General features: G+C 39.1%; 1 protein-coding gene across 1 annotated transcript in view; it reads right to left on the bottom strand.

Annotated features, from left to right (window-relative positions):
• ABCA13 (ATP binding cassette subfamily A member 13) overlaps positions 1-19179 on the bottom strand; it is a 180505-nt gene that overhangs the window by 80471 nt on the left and 80855 nt on the right. Inside the window, exon 41 of the mRNA XM_065669310.1 lies at positions 12340-12430. Coding sequence (XP_065525382.1) covers positions 12340-12430 — 91 coding nt within the window. The remainder of the gene's footprint in view (positions 1-12339; positions 12431-19179) is intronic.

The following is a 19179-nucleotide window of genomic DNA, read 5'->3' as shown; positions in this document are numbered from 1 at the left end:
GTATTGTGCAACACATAACATATGTCAATTTGTTAACAAATAAATGAGCTGCAGCCTTTCTGTTGTTGCTGGGAGAGAAGGAACAGCTTAAATGATTAATTTTCCAGTCATGCTTTCATATGAAATACAACTGATACAAACACTAAGCACCAATCTAAAATACTCCACTCACACACTGATGCACCTTAACCCTACCTTCCACAGGATAGCTTTGGAGTGACTAGCTAGCAAACTAAGAAATAATTAAAAACAGGACTAATTTGTGGGTACTGAATAACCCAACTGAATAGAATACATTCTAATTATCAAAATAACAAACTGAATAATATATATGATCTAGGTTCTCAACAGCTCATTAAATGCAGCAAATGACTACCCCAAAAAGATTTGTTCCTAGCTCCTAACCTCTCCAACTTTTGTATAAGTTACTAAGTGAACCTGAACAGAGCCCATCTGAACCTACCTGATCCTAGAACAGTCCAGCAACAAAGTATGATGCTACAAAGATCTACAAAATACTCAGAACAGGACTTTTTTAAAGGAAGCAAGAATCCAGCTCAAGGTGTCTACTGATTTTTTTCCAGCCATACCATAGCCTCACTTGCATTACAAATATCATCCTTTAATTTCAAAACCTTGCACTTTTTTTCAAAGTTAGAACATACTATTGTCTGTATCACACAAACAGGTGAGCACCATTGAATGCAAACAAAATATTTCTTAGCAATTATACTAATTAGACAGATAGAAACTAAAAAATTAGATCCCCATTTTCCTTTTATTTCTTCACAAACATCTATGTCTATTTATAGTAGACATTAGAACTCTATCATACATTAATTTATCTGTAATGCCCATACAAGATACAAAGATAAGCCGGCCTCCTGAATTTGCATATAACTAATATTGAAATACACACAGCATTTCTTGACTGTTTTAACCTTCTATTTAATGCAAGAATACCCAGTCCCATACCACTGCAAAAATCCATTAAGCTTTTTTATCACTCATATCAAAATAACAGAAAATCCTCTGAAAGTAAAAATACCACACCATGCACCAGCACCTCATGTATGGTAATAGATAAGAATTTTAGAACAGATGTGCATCACAGCCACTCTGTATTTTAAGGGAAGATCTGGGAAGTGAAAGAGTCCAAATGGCATTTAGCAAATAAATATGGTAGTTAGAAAGTCAGTGAACTGAGACCTGTGCTTTTAATTTATGGATATGATTTATAATCTTACCTTCCCAAACCCATTTGTCAGTTTTATCTACTCATTGCATTCAGCCTTAAAACGACTGCAAGCTGTCAAAGGTACTGAGAAACTGTTTTTTCTTTATCCTTACTATTAGCCCACAGGGTGTCGAGACGGGGCTTGTCTTTAGGTTATATTTCCAAGATACTGCTGCTAGTATAATAAACAATAATAGCCACCACAACAGCTAGGAAAAATAACACCCTAGTTGCCACTGAAGTGTTAGCTGATGTCAAAACACCACTTGTTGTTTCCACTAGTATGAAAATGAGTAGACATACAGCCAAACAGAAACTTGACTGATTATATATATATTTTGCTTTGCAACATTTTTAGGGAATGGTACAAGCACTTCCTCTGGGTATAAAAGCACTGTCATAATTTTCAATGAAGGGAAATAATTTTCTGGTGCAAAATTGTCAGTTCTGTTGTCTCCTGCAGTAAGAAGCACATAAACGGAGCACAAGCATAAAGAAATGGGAAACGATGATGCTGCCTTCCTACCCATTACTCTACACACACCAAAGAGAAACAAAAAGGGCTGTTACAATGACAGCCAACCTGATTTGATGAACACCCACCCAAATTAGTCTGCCTAAACTAGTCTTGTCCTGATGAAAGAGGATAACACATTGCTGAATGTACTGTTCCCATAATTTATAAAAATAGGGTTTATAAATATAGCATGTCCATCAGGTCGAAGGAGGTGATTCCACCCCTCTACTCTGCTCTCATGAGACCTCACTTGCAGTATTGTGTGCAGTTCCGGTGTCCTCAACATAAAAAGGATATGTAACAGTTGGAACAAGTTCAGAGGAGGACCACGAGGATGATCAGGGGACTGGAGCACCTAACATATGAAGATAGGCTGAGAAAGTTGGGGCTGCTCAGCCTGGAGAAGAGAAGGCTGCATGAAGACCTCATAGCAGCCTTCCAGTGTCTGAAGGGGGCCTATAGGGATGCTGGAGAGGGACTCTTTGTCAGGGACTGTAGTGACAAGACAAGGGGTAACGGGTTAAAGCTTAAACAGGGAAAGTTTAGATTAGTTATAAGGAGGAAGTTCTTTACTGCATGGTTGGTGAGGCACTGGAATCGGTTGCCCAGATAAGCTGTGAATGCTCCATCCCTGGCAGTGTTCAAGGCCAGGTTGGACAAAGCCTTGGGTGACCTGGTTTAGCGTGAGGTGTCCCTGCCCATGCCAGGGGTGTTGGAACTAGATGATCTTAAGGTCCTTTCCAACCCTAACTATTCTGATTCTATTATTTATTTATACAGCTGTGACTTTCAGTGTCTAATACAATCTCTGTTGCTACATGTTTTCTTCTGCTTTGCCTTGATTTATATCTCTTCTTTACATTTTAGTTGGGGTTTCTGCAGTTTAAACCATACTGAAAGAGAAGGTGGAGTTAAGCACCAAGTATTTTTTAGCTTTCTGTGGCAAACTGTACTGTAGCCAGAACACCTTCAACATGGTAAGATGGAAATATTATTTAAAAACAAATAAAAGACAAATATTCAGCCAAGTGAACACAATCCTAACATGCCCTGAAAAGGAAAATTACTCCAATTTTAGGACACCTAATTCTCTGATTCTGAATTTCTGCATGATTAACTTGCAACATTAACAAATTTGTTAACTTCAATTTTCAGGAGATAATTTTCCAAATAGATATGCTTTTATTGTAGTACTATCTCCCCTGCGGTGATGCACCTGCAATGAATTGCCACGTGGAAGAGGGGACAAGAGAAGGAACAACAGAAAAATAGGCACAGAATGGTGGCTACAAAATGGAAACCTCTTTGCACCTTCAATCTGTAGTCTCTAAAAGTGCAAAAGCAGAGAAGTACAATCTACCACAATTGCCAGAAAATATCTCAGCTGATTTCATACATAGATATATACATATATATGTATATATCTCAGACTTGGCAGAGAGAATATATTTGTACTTGCATAGGCAAACATTCATCAGATACATCACCTGCTCTAGAAAATACCCTCTTATAACAATAAGCGGCACATATTTTGAGATCAGTTCCTTTTCTTTGTAGGAGTGAAAATCAATACTCAGAAAGCTATTAGAATTCAACCCACTGAATTCAGCCTGTAAACTAAGGTTACAACATTTCAAGAGGCCAGGCTGGATGAGGCTTTCAGGAACCTGGTCTAGTGGGAGGTGTCCCTGCCTGTGGCAGGTTTGGAACTAGATGATTTTTTAAGGTCCCTTCCAACCCAAAGCATTCCACAATTCTATGATTCTATGACTGAATCCAAAGTCGAAAATAGAGGTATAACCCACTTAGTTGCAGACTTTGGCTGTGTCTGCTGAAAATTTGAAGAAAGCAGGACAGAAATACAATCTGAATGTTGTCTCTACCACAGCACTTGGGTCTGAGACTCAATACTAAATATTTTAGCATGTTCAAACTAGATAGATTAAATGTAGTAAGGGTTGAAGAAACTATATATTTAAACCAAGCTTTCTCAAGTACTTCCCATGGGTAACATGCTTTCCAGAAAGCGGACTTCAGTTTTTTACTGCAGATGACCTTTGTTATGCAGCTGCTCAGTTCACAGTGAGTTTCCTTTGGAGGCAATGTACATAGCAATCTGTAACAAGCCTCCTGGAAACCTCCTCTGGAAAAGAGGAAACTGAAAATCTGGAAGCCTCCTCCTATGGGTTTCAGAGAAAACTCAGACAACAAATGGAACAAACCTCTTCAGTACGGCCAAGAGTTCACCCTGATCGACAAAGACATTCTTAGCCACTTTAACTTTTACAATTTGTGCAACTATTAATAGGAACAAAGTACTTGGGCTAAAATATTGCAACTTCCATAATCAAGAATATTTTTAGACACTGTTTCTACTGGAGTTACTCTATTAACAATAAAATCATCTCAGTTTGTTCACAGGAACATTTCAAAACTGAAAGATGACCAAGTCCTGCACAAGGCATGTTTTATTCAGCCACAGCTGTAGCAAACAATTGAAAAATGCGTTTGATGAATAATCTATTTCCTCAGGCATTCTGGTATGTCATAAATAGTGATATTAAACAGCTACAAGGACCTTAACAGAACCAACTGTTCCATTTTTACTAATGTATCCAATGGATATGGTAACCTAGATAAACTGCAAATTATATCAAGAAACAGCTAGAGAAAAAATGCCATAGGCAAAAATTTCTACCTGTAAAAAATTCCAGCACCAGGTATACCTATCATAAGGTCTCAACATTTCAAATGAGGAATTAACTGGCAACAGTGTAATACATAAATCTTATCAAGGTGTCGTCTTGTGACCTGTACCAGTTTAGCAAAACAGCAAAAAGAATTTCAGTTCTGTCTTATGTTCCGGCTGCTCAGCATTCTGCCTTTCTTACTGAATCTGCTTTGGATATTGTCCCTGTAACTCCTAAAATAGGTTTTTGTTAGCTTTGAGAAATTAAATGTTACTAGTATTGGGAAAACAAATTTGTGACTATTGATAAGGTGTTTGTGGGCTTTGGAAACACAAATAAATATTCTAGTGACAGAGCAGAAACAACACTTTCACCAAATGAGGTAAATTTGAGAAGGTACTGGACACATGAAAATCTAGTTTCATGTGGAAATATCAACTGCAAGTACTGCCTTGCTAGGACAACTGTGTACCACACCTTCTACTTACAAATAGCCTTTACTTGTTAGATATTGCAAGATGTTAAGAAGACTCCATGAAGCCGCTTTCCTAAGCAATGTTCCATTTCAGAATGAAAAGTAAGTATACTTAGTCTTGATAAACATTTCTTAAAAAATTTGACCATTTACAATACTTGCATAACAGAAGTTAAAGTATCTGTATTTGCTGATGGAAAAGCATTAACAAAGCAAAGCTATATTTTAAAATATTTGTGTGCATGTGTGCACATACACTATCTTCTTCTATAAAAATATATAAATACATACACATCCAGGAAAACTTGGAAAAAATATTTACAAAATATGTAATCGACCTGTAACCTAAAACAAGGCAAGAAACCAGCAGAGTTTACTTTGTATATAAAATCTAAAGACTAGCAATTAGCAACAACCATTTGTTAGTATCAAATACAATTTTCTGTTTAGAAGGCATTATAGATATGTAAAAATTCTATGCATAAAGTCATCAAAAGTTACACACATCAGTTCCAGTGACCCACAACTTCAAAAAAAAATGTCCCTCTGATGATTCTGTTTCTTCTAGGCAAGATATAAAAGGCATCACTTCTTCCATCATAAGATGGAGTGATGCATCAATTTTCTTCATTCATTTTCAATTAGTTAGAAACTGGAAATACTCAATAAACCTCAGATCACAATTTGAAATCTGGATCTATATAGCATAACACATTTCTTCAAGTACACCTTGCTGTCTAAATGAAGTTCTTCCTTACACTTTAAGAACAAGAAATATTTCTAAATTACCCAGCCAAGAAAAGCAGCTAAGTCATATGGGTGACCTATTATGGAACCAACTGAATTCCATCGCCACGTTCATGGGCAATTCATGAGATTTTCAAAACAGAGATTTCAGAAGGGATTATTGTTTTGTTCTGTGGTGCTTTAGCACTTGCAGAAAACTATACTCTTCAGCTGAGTCCCCTTTTTGGCAGGTACTTTACTGACCAGCTGCTTTAATGACCCTTTTTTTCTTTAGAGCTGAAAGGAACAAAATGCCTCTATGAGGAAGGCAAGAGGGCTCACTTCTTTAATTTTCTAGCAGTTGAAAGGAATAGGAGGACAAAAACGTGGAGAACAGGAAGTGGATCAGCTTCTTGGCATTGTAAGAGTACCTCTCTTTATTAGAAAACATCTCTTTCCAATGATTTTTAATAGCCCTCTGCTGTCTAAGCCTTTCTAGCAAAGCTCCCAAGATATCTATAGTGTGGATGAAAAGTGGAAAAGGACCAGCCATCAATCACAAGGAAATTAACTGGTAAGGAAAATGTTCGGATGAGAGAAGTAGTGGGTGAAAAAAGTGAAACACATTTGAGAGAAGTGGGAGAACATAACCGCTTACTTTCAGGAAGACAGGAGTTACAGTTGTGCACTTCCTGAGAAAACAAATTAAAGGTAAATGAATTTAAGGTAAACCTTAAACAAGGTGATATTATTTTTGTGATCAGATATCTTTTTCTGATTACTTATAGGTAATATTATAAAGGTGCTTCATCCTTATTCTATGCTTTAGAGAATCCTGAAAGAGTGACAAAAGGAAAAAAGAAGCAAGACTGAGGAGTATTAAAACAACAATGAAAAAGCTGAAGGAAAACATAATGTATCCAAGATAATGGAAGACTGAGAAGCTGTATCTTCTCCTTATCAGTAGCTGGCAAAAATCTGAAAATTTTAGCATCAGCCTTCGTGTCATCAGCCACTTCTAAACTGGCTAGTAAGCAGCAGCTGCTACTTACTGTCCAGTTTTCTACTCAAAAAATCAAGTTACATTTTGCAAGGTGGAGCACGGAAATAAGTCTTATAGCCTTTTAAGAGAATGTTACAGGGAAATAAGAGTGTTCCACTTAAAAACTGATGTTATGATACAACTTCAAACATATTATAAAATATACTGTCAACCTTCATTTTTTAATTATAACGAACTCAGTTTGTCATAATGTATTAAAAGCGCCTCTCTAAGAACAGAAGAAACCACTTGATCACTGATCAATAGACATCAAATTCCACTCATGTTCAGAAATCAGTAACACCTTTTACTATTGCGTATTTTCTGCAAAGGCCCCAGGCATGTGTCAAATGCATCAGGAAAGGGAACATACTAACTGCTGGGTAAACAAACTGCAACTGTTAACTAACCTATAGAAGTGCCTCCCTTTAGCTTCCAGATATTTGTTTCTCTTAATCCTTACTGTATTCGATTTATCACTTCTGTCCCTGTAAAACTTAGAACTATACCTTAATAGACAGTATTCTCCATGGATTAAAAAAAAGAATTGTACTTTTTTAAGCAAACCACTTCTCCATCTTTTATTCCATAAACTACATTAACTGACCCTTGACAGTGCCTTTATAAGGAGTCATAAGGACTTCATCTCCAGCCTCCAGTGTTAACTTTTCTCTGTTCGATTTCCAAATTCTCAACTTTCCTTAAAGACATTCAAACTTAAAAACATGGACACAAAAGTTGTACATGCTGTTGTAGCATCAGTCTCATCAATTTTGTTCTGATAGACAAAGTGACCTCTTCACATCCTTCTGTACATTAGATTGAAACATAAATCATCTCAGCTATACCGTCTAAAAGTGCTTTTTCACTAGGATTAGTAGGTAACTTTCAAAGTCAATGTTTTCTAGGATATTACTCCTCATTACATAGATTGCCCAGCATTTAGCTTAATTAAACCACACTTTATTTAGAATAGATTCAGCTTTTCAAGTGATCTAAGTCACTCTTTAGGAATGACACATTACCATTCTACCAATACATTGCAGCAGTCCTTTTTCTTTTTTTTTCCACAACCAAGATTATATATACTTCAGTATCACTGATGATAATAATCCAAAGGCAGATTTGAAACCCATTTAATATTCACTGAAAGCTCTTCAGTGTGATGTTTTACTATTGTTGACTGCTTTTTCAGCTGCAATTGCTGAATCAAATTAGCTTTCAGATGTGCTTTATTAAGTGCTCTATGCTGTTGATCTCTTCAACCCTAACAGAAGCAATGTAATATTTAACCCCAAGTCCTTTAAAATGTTTCCACTCCAACATTCTCAGTGGCTAACTTATTGAAGAAGTTGATGGACACTAAGTAATGTAATTTTTGACTGTGTGAAAAATATAATTTTATCCATTTTGAATTTTCTACATTTCAGTTTTCAGTATATCTCAGGTTCCAACTGCATTTTTTTTTTTTTGCCAGAAGAGATTATAATCAAAGTTGGTAACTTCCAAACATCTCCGAGATGTAGAATGCTACAAAATTTTGTCTCTTTAGCAAGATATCTGAATATTTTAATTTTGCAGCACTGGTCCCTTGACCATCCAATGAGCCCATTCTTCTAGCCTATTGCCTGCTTTTGCATATGCTCAGAATACTTTGTTATTTACCCACGGTTAACTAGTCATCCCTTAAAACTTTCTCTTAGCTCTCCTGATTATTTGTGTACACAGACTGCTTCCTGTAATTTATGATACTTTTATTGGACTCCATAGGGTTGGCTTCTCCATTTTCTCAAGTCTATTTGGCTCCAATGATCTTGTCATGCAGTCATTGCAATCTCAGTCCAACCTTTTCCCTGCATGCTCTGTATATATCTACAAAACAATAACCATCAATTGTATGCCCCAGCTGTGCAGAAATTAATTATGCATGCCTTTATTGTAATATATGTATGTTAGCTATTGTTAACTATTATTACAAAAGGTGAGTTTTATTCTAAGTTTTTTTAATTGGAATAAAGCTAACCAACCTTATGAAGTTCAACCATGACAAGTGCAAGGTCCTACACCTGGGTCGGAGCAATCCCAGGCACAGCTACAGATTGGGCAAAGAACAGATTCAGAGCAGCCCTGTGGAGAAGGACTTGGGGGTGCTGGTCGATGAGAAAATGAACATGAGCCGGCTTCAGTGTGTGCTCACAGCCCCCAGAGCCAAGCGTATCCCGGGCTGCATCAAAAGGAGCGTGACCAGCAGGTCGAAGGAGGTGATCCTGCCCCTCTACTCTGCTCTTGTGAGACCTCATCGGGAGTATTGTGTGCAATTTTGATGTCCTCAACATAAAAAGGACATGGAACTGTTGGAAGAAGTGCAGAGGAGGGCCACGAGGATGATCAGGGGACTGGAGCACCTCCCGTATGAAGACAGGCTGAGGAAGTTGGGGCTGTTCAGCCTGGAGAAGAAAAGGCTGCCTGGAGACCTCATAGCAGCCTTCCAGTACCTGAAGGGGGCCTATAGGGATGCTGGGGAGGGACTCTTCATCAGGGACTCTAGTGACAGGACAAGGGGCAACAGGTTAAAACTTAAACAGGGGAAGATTAGATTGGATATAAGGAGGAAATTCTTTCCTGTGAGGGTGGTGAGGCACTGGAATGGGTTGCCCAGGGAGGTTGTGAATGCTCCATCCCTGGCAGTGTTCAAGGCCAGGTTGGATGAAGTCTTGGGTGGGATGGTTTAGTGTGAGGTGTCCCTGCCTATGGCAGGGGGGTTGGAACTAGATGATCTTGAGGTCCTTTCCAACCCTAACTATTCTATGATTCTATAAGTTAACCTTCCACAGGCGAAACTTAAACCACTAGAAATTACAAAGTGTGCTTTGCATCTTAAAATTATCAATATCAAAATTGTTACATAATTTAATGAATAGGCTACTATTTACCTCTAATATTTGCATTCAGAATGGGTCAAATAATTCCAAGTTTATTTTACATGACATGGTTTGTTGACCCTGGTCAGCAGCTAAGCACCATACGGCTACGAGCTCACTCTTCCTCTGCCAGCAGGATGGGGAAGAGACTAGGAATAGAGCAAGCAAGAAAACTTGTGAAGAAGAAATGAAAGGAAAGAAAATCAAACAAATTAAAGGAAAGAAAATCAAACAAATGAAAGAAAACAAAACCAACCAAACAAGAACAAAACCACAAGGAATGCAAAGGTAATCACATGAGTCTGGTAGCAATGGCTCAGCTGTCCAGGTCATGTCCCCTCCCAGCTTCTTGCTCAAACTCAGCCTTACTCACCACAGGGAGGAGAGTCAGAATGGGAAAAAGAGCCTTGACAGTGCAACCACTGCTCATCAATAACCAAAACACTGATCTATTACTAAGACTGTTTTAGTCACGAATCTGAAGCACAGCACAATAAGAGCTGCTATGCAGAAAATTAACGACATTCCAGCCAGACCCAGTACCATAAGACACAGTAAAACATAAGCAGAAATTATCAAAACTCCAACTTCAGTGAAAAGCTGTCATAATTTGCTGAAGCGATGGCTTTTGCCTGGTTTTGTCACTGGTCATCAGCCTAAATCATGCACTGCTTTTTGTAGATTCATTTAAGAAGGCACATGTACACTTTTCTTCTCTGGGAGACAAGAGACAGCATTTTGGTTTCTACACAATCCTGATGCCTCAAGGGCTGGGTACCAGTAAAGGACAGACAATATCCCTGCTTATGCTCAGATGCATGCTTTGTCAAAGCAGCTCTCTATTCCAAATTCCTTTACAAATCAAATAGCAGCATCCTGTGATCTTCTCAATAACCCAGCTGTTTGTTCCAGGGGACTTTGAAAATTCATTTGACTACTTTGACAACAGAAAGTTTGACTGCCTTTGAATCTGCTTTCAAAGACAAAGTTATACAGGTCAAGCTACTGCCCATGGAGTATTCTGTTTAGCTTTGACAATGATGGATACCTTTCATGACCGTTTCCCAGATCCCTTATGCCTACACTTCACAACTGTCCTTAATGATGAATGACAGTCATCGGCATGAATGACAATTTTCCACTGCACTCAATACACTCATCCCCAAAGAAATGGCATTATCATTACATTTCCTTGCTATAATTTATCAGACTGAAATGCTAGAGAGTCTCAGATTACTAGATTCTTTATTAATGTAATAACTTGAACAAATACTAAGTTATATGTTTTGTAGATGGTGAAAAATAAGAAGTTGTTAGGTACAGAATATTCTGTTTTCGCTACTTTAGGAATTGTAAATCTTACTCTTTATGGAAAATACAATGTGAAGAAGACAGACTGTTTTGATTTGAAATTGGTTTGGATATCCTAGCTGAGCCTTGAAGAAATACATAACTGATGGTTATAAAATGTATTTTATTGGAAGTCATCTTCTCACCACTCAGTGGGTTTTTTTTTTTTTTTTTGCTATATAGTTACATCTTCATTGACTCAACAGGGACTGAAGTAGTGTAGCAAAAAGTCCCTCTGGAAAAAGTCATCAAGTCTTTGTAAGAAAAGTTCTCAGGCCACAATTCTTGGCATTGATTACTCATTACTGGCAGATCCAACTGAATATATCTTGACGACTAACACAAGCTTTCTTCAAAATTATTATTTCCATTACTGTAACAATGAACGTCCTTCAGTCACAGACCAGAGCCTCTCTATACCTGCATTCTATACAAACAAATTAAAAAAGACTGCACATGAAGTTGTGGGCATCCCTGGAAGTGTTCAAGGCCAGGTTGGACAGGGCTTGGAGCAACCTGATCTAGTGGAAGGTGTCCCTGCCCATGGCAGGGTGCTGGAGCTGGATGATCATCAAGGTCCCTTCCAACCCAAACCATTCTATGATTTTATGATAGAGAATAAAATGTTTGACATTTTATAACAGAAGAAGAGTGTAACCTAGATATCAAATAGAAAGGAACATGGTAAGTATAGAAGCATGAGAATCTGAGAACCAATAAGAAAATATTGATCAGTTTGGTGCGCACTATTTTTAGAGAACTTGACTCTTGAATTTTGCAAGGTGTCACATTAGTAATTTATAAAAGCAGCTTCCTAAGGTTTCAGAAATGCAAAGGCTTGCAGGGCAAGAAAACAGAAAGCATGAAGGAACTTGTTTTAAAACAAACAAGCATGGAAGGGAACCTGAAATAACATGCCGCTTGAGAGGACAAATGATCTTCTACTCTGGGGGGCAACAGCTTTTATTTGAATACACTTTTCTAATAGCTTCCAGATTTTACATCAGTGGTATACCTCAGCAATATTTATCCATTGTCAATATGAGTCAAAGAGGATAATTTTTTTCAGGGTCTAGTAGGAAGCAGTACGTGAATGCTGATACCTTGAGAGAATGCTTGTGTCCGCATTTATACGTGGAAGAAGGGTGGGAAGATAACTCTAATGTGATACAGAGGTGAACTGCAGTGAATATAAAAACTTACTCTCCATGGCAGATCACTTTACACAGACAAAATAAAAAAGAATTCCTAGATGATGCCAGGCAGTATTCTCAATCTGTTTGTGCATTCCTCAACTTTGGGAACTTTGTACATGTTTACCTTTGTATTTGTGATCTTTATAAACCTGGCTACTTCAGAAGGTGTCTAATTTTATACTCACAAGATGAGTCAGCATCATTTGTATGGTCCAGGTGTGCTGTCTGTGGAACGCAGGGCATCTTCTCTGAGTCCTGCAGTAGCTTCAGAAAAACCTTTCATGAAATAGGAAAAAAATAAATTAGAATCCATTTTCTAAGAAACTACTTTGCATATCCCAAACATCCACATTGCCAGATGTTAGTAGTGGCTGCTGTAGCCACCCTCCTGGAATATGACTATAAAATTAACCAAGCTCTCCAGAGGAGGAATCCTGGGGATAAGGGAAAAAGAAGAAATGCCAATAGATGCAAAAGCACCTATTCAATGTATTGTTGGCCCATGCACACTACTATCTGCGAAGACTTTTCAATAGACTGGTTGCCCTTGGTTGATATTTTATACTCCTAAACTGTGGTATATTTCAGAACTCAGTTACTACAGTTTTTACTAAAGGCATGTTGACAGCTTCAAGTCTTTTCTGATACATTAGATGGAAATCCGTGGGCGCAACTGGAACTGCTATCAAAGAGTTCTACATGCACCAGTACTAAATCTAATGTACAGAATTATACAGAACCAAAAATCCACAGAGCTCTGGGAAGGTTCCATAGATTTATGCAAGCATATGGGCAATAACATTATTGTTAGTGAAAGATATTTAAGGAATAATGCAATCATCAGGCATAGTCAAAATTAACAAAGACCTGTCTAATTAATACCGTGGAGAAGACTGGGCAATCATGTGTGTTCTGTAGCAAAACCATCAGCATTCATATCCTGAATTGGAAGAACACAATAGGAACCTGTTACCTAAAATTACTATGGGAAAAACTGAAGTAATTTTTTATAAAAGTAACAATCTAAAACACTGCACTAGAGTTAAATTGTAAGGGTTGAATCTTCCTAGGCAGGGGGACACACATCAGGAGGGTTTTAAAGGTAACACTAAAAAAAAAAAACCAGAAGAATTCACCAAATTTATAGTCATGAGATCTGTTTAAGGATGTTTACACTTTGCCAAATAGATTTGTATTTGACCTATTGCTTCTTGCTTAATCATGTTTCACAGCTCTGTCCACACAATATCCTTTGAAATTCATAGAATTGTATTTAATTCATCAGTCCCTCAGCCTTGCAGAAGCTTGGAACAGCTTTCATAGGGAGTCAGTTACCAACGGTTACCCCACTTCCTGTAAGCTCAGATGTAAAATAAAATTAACATATTTTTACCTTAACCTGAACTTCAATTTAAACAGTGATCTAGATATTTCAGATAAAAAGAAAAATTAACAGAATTACTATAAACATATCTAATCAAACAGCAAAAGTACAAATAAATTTTTGCTTTCTTTTGATGAAAGCCTTCTCCTTCTTTTTCATGTCTGTGTTGAGCTGCAAGACTTAGATTATAACCACAGTGCAATTTTCAGAAATCATTAAGAAACTATTTATGTCTTCCCGCAAAAGAACCCGAGAAGCTGATAGCAGTTATAACAAAAAAAAAATAAAATCTCTGTTTCCAAGGAGCTTATACAATAGAAAATAAAAACAGTCAATTATGAAGTACTTCATAGTTATGGAAAGACATTTCTTGACTTGCTAAGGTCTGACTGTTACAATAACCATATTTTCTGTAGTCAATGTAATTGCTATTTAACAGTGATTATTGATTGCACTTGTTACCTGCCAACTTTCAGAGAGCACTTTTGGTCATCAACAACCACAAGGGCAGAAGAAATTAATACCTCCCAACATTTTATTATCGGACTCTGGAGGGAAATCCTAACTGCCCAAAGTCACATTCTAATTTGTTGCCTCGGGCCTGCTTGCTAATGGTTCCTCTGCATACCAATTCCATCAAGCAAACTGAAGTGAACAGACTAAAACCACAAAGGAACTAGCCATCTCTGGCTAGGATGAAGGCTACACTACAAAAGTGTTGCCTGCATACACACAGTTCAGATCCAAAACTCCTGCTGAAGCTGTAGACAGACTTTTTCTTTAATCACTTAAAGAAAAAAATGTAACTGTGCCTTAGAAAAGAAACAAAACCACCACATATTTTTCTAATATGCTCTGTGTCCACTGAAGCTTCACTGACACAGCTATTCATAGAATCATAGAATAGTTAGGGTTGGAAAGGACTTTAAGATCATTTAGTTCTAACTCCCCTGCCATGGGCAGGGACACCTTACACTAAACCATCCCACACAAGGCTTCATCCAACCTGGCCTTGAACACGGCCAGGGATGGAGCATTCACAACTTCTCTGGGCAACCCATTCCAGTGCCTCACCACCTGTCCTGGGTTCAGCAGTAGCAGTCATTTTTCTCCTTCTTGGTAGCTGGTGCAGCACCGTGTTTTGAATTTCAGCCTGGGAACAGAGCTGATAACAGAAATGTTTTAGTCTGACCAAGGACTTTATGAGCCTTGTGCTCTGCCAGGGAGGAGGGGAAGCCGGGAGGAAGCAGAGACAGGACACCTGACCCAAGCTAGCCAAAGAGGTATTCTATACCACAGCACGTCATGACCAGGATGTAACTGAGAGTTACCCAGAAGGTCTAGGACTGCAGGGTTGGATGAGATATGGGTCGGTGCTTGGTCGGGTGGGGTTGGGTGACTTATTGGTCGGCTGGTGCTGAGGTGTTGATTCTCTTCCCTTGTTATTTCCTTTATCATTATTATTATTGGTGGTAGCAGTAGTGATTTGTGTTATACCTTAGTTACTAAACTGTTCTTATCTCAACCTGTTGGAGTTGCATTTTTTCGATTCTCCTCTCCGTCCCTCCGGCTGTAGTGGGAGGGCAAGAAGGGGGGTGTCTGAGAGAGCGACTGCATGATTTATGGCTGACTTTGTTTAAACTACGACACCACCCTAACTTCCTTATATCCAATCAAAACTTCCCCTGTTTAAGTTTTAACCCGTTACCCCTTGTCCTGTCACTACAGTCCCTGATGAAGAGTCCCTCCCCAGCATCTGTGTAGGCTCGCTTCGGATACTGGAAGGCTGCTATGAGGTCTCCAGGCAGCCTTTTCTTCTCCAGGCTGAACAGCCCCAACTTCCTCAGCCTATCTTCATATAGGAGATGCTCCAGTCGCCTGATCATCCTCGTGGCCCTCCTCTGCACTTGTTCCAACAGTTCCATGTCCTTTTTATGTTGAGGACACCAGAACTGCACACAATACTCCAGGTGAGGTCTCACAAGAGCAGAGTAGAGGGGCAGGATCACCTCCTTCGACCTGCTGGTCACGCTTCTTTTGATGCAGCCCAGGATATGGTTGGCTTCCTGGGCTGCGAGCGCACACTGCCGGCTCATGTTCATTTTCTCATCAGCCAGCACCCCCAAGTCCTTCTCCACAGGGCTGCTCTGAATCTCTTCTTTGCCCAACCTGTAGCTGTGCCTGGGATTGCTCCAACCTAGATGTAGGACCTTGCACTTGGCATGGTTAAACTTCATGAGGTAGGCATCAGCCCACCTCACAAGCGTGTCAAGTTCCCTCTGGATGGCATCCCTTCCCTCCAGCATATCAGCCGAACCACACAGCTTGGTGTCATCGGCAAACTTGCTGAGGGCACACTCAATCCCACTGTCCATGTCACCGACAAAGATGTTGAACAAGACCAGTCCTAACACTGATCCCTGAGGGACACCACTCGTTACTGGTCTCCAGCTGGACATTGAGCTATTGACCACAACTCTGTGCATGCGGCCTTCCAGCCAGTTCTTTATCCACTGAGAGGTCCGCCTATCAAATTGATGTCTCTTCAATTTAGAGACAAGGATGTCATGTGGGACAGTGTCGAACGCTTTGAACAAGTCCAGGTAGATGACAACAACTTCTCTACCCCTGCCCATCACTTCCATAGCCCCATCATAGAAGGACACCAAATCGGACAGGCAGGATTTCCCCATAGTGAAGCCATGCTGGCTGTCACCAAGCACCTTGTTGTTTTTCATGTGCCTCAGCATGCCTTCCAGGATAATCTGCTCCATGATTTTGCCAGGCACAGAGGTGAGACTGACTGGTCTGTAATTCCCTGGGTCATCCATTTTCCCCTTCTTGAAAATGGGGGTTACACTTCCTGTTTTCCAGTCATCGGAAACTTCACTTGACTGCCATGATTTTTCAAATACGATGGCCAGTGGCTTTGCAATTTCATTCACCAGCTCCTTCAAGACCCGCGGATGGATTTCATCAGGTCCTATGGACTTGTGTGCATGCAGGTTTTTAAGATGGTCTCAAACCAGATCCTCTCCTACAGTGGGCCCAAGGTCTTCATTCTCAAAATTCTAACAGAGCTCTAAAGACAGAAGGCCAACTGCTCTGCCCAGTCCTCCTCATAGTATCCAGGCAGCTCTCAAACATCCCATTAAACATGGGATTCATTAGGGACTAGATTGTACAGAGACATGACAAATTGTCTAAAGGTGCACAAGATACTGTGGACAGAAGTAGTATTAGCCTAACAATGTTATTAGCAAAGTACCCTCCAAAACATACAGATCTGGAAAAGTCAGGATTAGACATGATGACAGAGAGACAATGTGCTCTTGCATACCTAAAAGACTGGATAAATTCAACAAAAGAAGGCATCTCCTAGCCCTCAGCAGAGCATCTCTTTCCCTACACATCTTAGCAATTTCTGCCTAATTTTTGCTGTGGCTTGCAAGTCGACATCTAACCAAGGATTTTTCCAGATGGCTGGCTGTAGAGGAGAACCTGAGGAAAAGGACATTTCCTGTAGCCCTCTGAGATGTACTAGGCAGCTTCTACTTCATTTGTTCCTGATTCCTTCTTTGGGACAGCCTCGTAAAAACAAGCCTGCTCTACTGACACAGTGGCATAGTATCCTTGACACTTCACTGGAATTATCATTCCTAAAACACATTTTGACCTGAAGGGAAAAAGTGCAGACAACCAAGGTGGCTGAAAGAAAGAGAAAGTGAAGGTGTGGAAAAAAACCAAGAGCAACAAAAAAAACTAGCCAACATCTATAGACAGTCCTTTGTCATCTAAAAGCACTGACTGATATTTTAGCAGCATTTATGGGCCCTACTACATTTTCTATTCACATTGGTTTTATGTTATCTTCCAGGAAGTACATGCTGAGCATAGCCTTCCATAGCTATGGGTATGTTTGACTAAGCAGAACAATGCAGAAGCAGTTTTAGGGCCATTCACTGTGTATGACTTAACTGAGGAACTTTCGCAAGCATGTCAATTGTCATCTGATAAACAGGAACATTTCTGATTGTCAGACTTAGATACACACTCAAAGGGAGACAGACACTTGTCACAGTTCAAAGCCACAGGAAGAAACTCTATGTTTCTGAGGAACATGCTTAAAATAGGTAAGGAGTAGCGTGGCTCAATTCTAGCACTTGCCCCTGCAAGTTTGCTCCATGCCAGACACTGAAGGACCACCTCAGCCACTTGTGGGGATGGAGAGAGCAGGTAGTCATACTGGCTGTTTAGGACTGCCCTACTTGCAAGGAGCAGCCACTGCCCTGACTACTTCTTTCAGACCACCAGAGATGTTTAGAATGTCCTTCACAAAACGGAATCTCCTTAGAAGCTGCATAGTTTTTAAGGCTAAACTATTTCAAGGAGATATATGGCTCTCCCTGGAAAGTTTTGGAGCAAACTCTGATCATTTCAAGGAAGAGAATTTATAGTGCACCATTAACAGGTATTTAGACACACCTTATTTTGCAAAGATGTTTCAATGATTGTATTCTCTCCTCAAATCAAAGCAAGAAAGACATAAGCTTTGAAACCTCCAGGGTTGTTCCACTCAATTAAATTAACCACTCTTCCATCCTCCTTTTAGTTCTGCTAACACTCTTTGTATTGCAAGCATTATAAAGTACACAAATACAAATGGCTGGAAAACATATTTAAAACCCAAAATTAAGCAAATACGATATTAATGAGATAAAAGGTTTCAGGAACTGATTTTGTTAGAACTTCATGATTTTGAAGTATACTTTGAAGTAGGAATGGACTTTTAGAGAGTGCAAGTGTCCCTCAGACTGAAAAAGAGTAATGGTGAGTGTATGAGAGAACAAAAGAAAGGGTAAAATGAAAATTGGAACACATTTCTTCCTTTCAAGTAAGAGTTCTTTGTTTCCAGATTGAATTGTTTGAATAGACTAAATAGCGCTATTATGTGCTACCCATTTAGTTGCCAATGCAAAGAGGCTTTTGATAAGAAAATGGAGAATTGAGATTGCAACAATAACTAATGATGAGATGCAGAGATGACAGAAATCACCCCAGATTAATGTATCAAGTCCTCAAGCTGAAGAACTATCTATCAATATCTAATACCACCTTTAAACCTTTTTTTTAACCTTCCCTGCAGAAAACAGCCAAAAGAAAACTCTCAACTGAATAACAGATACAGCACGCCGAGGAAGATTCCTGTATTCCATGACAACTTTACACATGCTGGCTCTGCAAAGTCCTATGATATCCCATAGGGACATAATAAAAAAGGTTCTCAACATATACGTTAACTCACAATCTGTGAAGTTAGGCACTGAAGAGCATGTTAATCACCCGACATAATTTGAAATAAAATAACAATTTTTCAAGAAGCTTTTGACTTGTCTCATAGAGCTGTGTATCAGGAATGTGATTTATAGCGCCATATAACACGTTTATCAAACTTCTGTGATTTATCACCCTGCCATAGCAAATGCTTGCTGTGCTAGCTTTGTGCACTGTGGTCATTTATAAGATAAACACCGAAGAGATGCCTTTTTTTTTCCCTAAATGACTCAGCTGTATAGAGCTTAGCTTCAAAGGAAACCACATACTTGCCAGCAGATGACTCTTCGGACTGCAGTTTAAAAAC

Source organism: Lathamus discolor, chromosome 2 (genome assembly GCF_037157495.1).
Source record: "Lathamus discolor isolate bLatDis1 chromosome 2, bLatDis1.hap1, whole genome shotgun sequence".
In the NCBI taxonomy this organism is placed as follows: domain Eukaryota; kingdom Metazoa; phylum Chordata; class Aves; order Psittaciformes; family Psittacidae; genus Lathamus; species Lathamus discolor.
Note: the sequence above shows the minus strand (reverse complement) of the source record. Positions and strands in the feature narration are given on the sequence as shown.